This window comes from Hyaena hyaena, unplaced genomic scaffold (genome assembly GCF_003009895.1).
Source record: "Hyaena hyaena isolate Hyena2069 unplaced genomic scaffold, ASM300989v1 scaffold_2852, whole genome shotgun sequence".
Taxonomy (NCBI): Eukaryota; Metazoa; Chordata; class Mammalia; order Carnivora; family Hyaenidae; genus Hyaena; species Hyaena hyaena.
Window position 1 is genome coordinate 1 of NW_024083357.1, and position 1487 is coordinate 1487.

Sequence of the window (1487 nt, forward strand, 5' to 3'; positions counted from 1 at the left end):
CTGGGCCCGAGAGGGCAGCAGCGGTGTGAGCGGGGGCGGGGCAGCGGGGGCCACAGGCTCCTCCAGGGTCACGGCCACAGGCAGGGCCTGTGGGGGGGGGGGGGGGGGGGGGGATGCAGCGGGAGCTGACTGGGGCCCCTCCCTCTGCAGAGAAGCGCCTCCTCCTGGTGAAGGAGCTGCAGAGCCTGCCCCTGGCCCAGAGGGACCACATGCTTCGGGGGATGCCCTTGGGCCTGGCTGAGAAACGCTGCCTGCGGTGGGTGCCCCCGGGCCGGGCCGGGTGGGGCCCCGCGCTTGCGGCAGGTGGCTGGGGGGGGGGGCCGGGTCCATCCCTGGTCCAACCGAGATGTGCCTCTGCCCCCAGAGAGGAGAGCCGGACTCTGGCGGGGAAGCGCAGGGGCCCGCGGGGCCAGCGTGGGCTCTTCCCCTGCTGCGGCCGCCTCCGCGACGCCTGCGTCCTGGTAGGGGCCCCGTGGGGGATGGGCCCAGGGCACCCGGGGGTGGGGGTGGGGGTGGGGGCGGCCCTTTCGCCCGCTGCCGCCCTCGAGGGGTCTCTCAGCCTTTAGCTTTGTCCGGCGCGGCCGTGACCCTCCCCTGCAGCAGGCCGCCCCCCCGCCCCCCAGCTGGGCAGCCTGCTTCCCTTCTTGCCCCTGTGCCCGCAGGCCCTGCACAGCCTGGGGCTCGGGCTGCTCGCCCGCCTGCACAGCCTCACGCCCTGGCGCTACGCCCTGAAGCGGATCGGGGGCCAGTTCGGCTCCAGCGTCCTCTCCTACTTCCTGTTCCTCAAGACCCTGCTGGCCTTCAACGCCCTCCTGCTGCTGCCCGAGCTGGCCTTCGTGGTGGGCGTGCAGGCCGCCTTCCCGCCCCCCGCGCCCCCGCGCCCCGGCCCCGCCTTCTCGGGCCTGGAGCTGCTCACCGGCGGGGTGAGGGCTTGGCCGGGGCGTCTGGGGGGCCGGGCCGGGTGTCGCAGCCCCCCAGGGAGGCCGGGGAGCCCTTTGTCCACCTCCGGGCTCTCCTCCCGCCCCGCCCCCGCGGCCGCCCTCCGCCCTCCGCCCTCCTCTGCGTCTTGAGCCCGGGGCAGGGGAGGGGCAGGTGCGGGCAGGTCCCTGACTCCGCGGGGCCTCCTCCCTGCAGGGCCGCTTCACCCACACCGTCATGTACTACGGCTACTACAGCAACCGCACGCTGAGCCAGCCGTGCGTGCCCGCCGCCGAGGGCGGCCAGTGCGGCCCCGACGCCGACAGCCTGCCCTACAACATGCCCCTGGCCTACCTCTTCACCGTGGGCGTGGCCTTCTTCATCACCTGCCTCACGCTGGTGTACAGGTAGCGCCCGCCGAGCCCGCTCACAGCCGCCCAGCCATTGGTTCTTCCTCCCCCCTCCTCCCCCTCCCTCCCCCTCCCTCCTTCTCTCCCTTCCTTCCTCCCTTCCTTCCCCTCTCCCCTCCCCCTTCCTCCCTTCTCCCTCCCTCCCTTCCCCTCCCCCTC

The 1487-nt window shown here is 74.5% G+C and overlaps 1 protein-coding gene across 1 annotated transcript in view; it reads left to right on the forward strand.

Annotated features, from left to right (window-relative positions):
- The first annotated feature begins 113 nt into the window (after window positions 1-113).
- Window positions 114-1487, forward strand: part of LOC120227667 (transmembrane channel-like protein 6) — an 8187-nt gene continuing 6813 nt past the window's right edge. The window contains exons 1-4 of the mRNA XM_039225733.1: window positions 114-256; window positions 365-461; window positions 663-923; window positions 1135-1325. Coding sequence (XP_039081664.1) covers window positions 114-256; window positions 365-461; window positions 663-923; window positions 1135-1325 — 692 coding nt within the window. The remainder of the gene's footprint in view (window positions 257-364; window positions 462-662; window positions 924-1134; window positions 1326-1487) is intronic.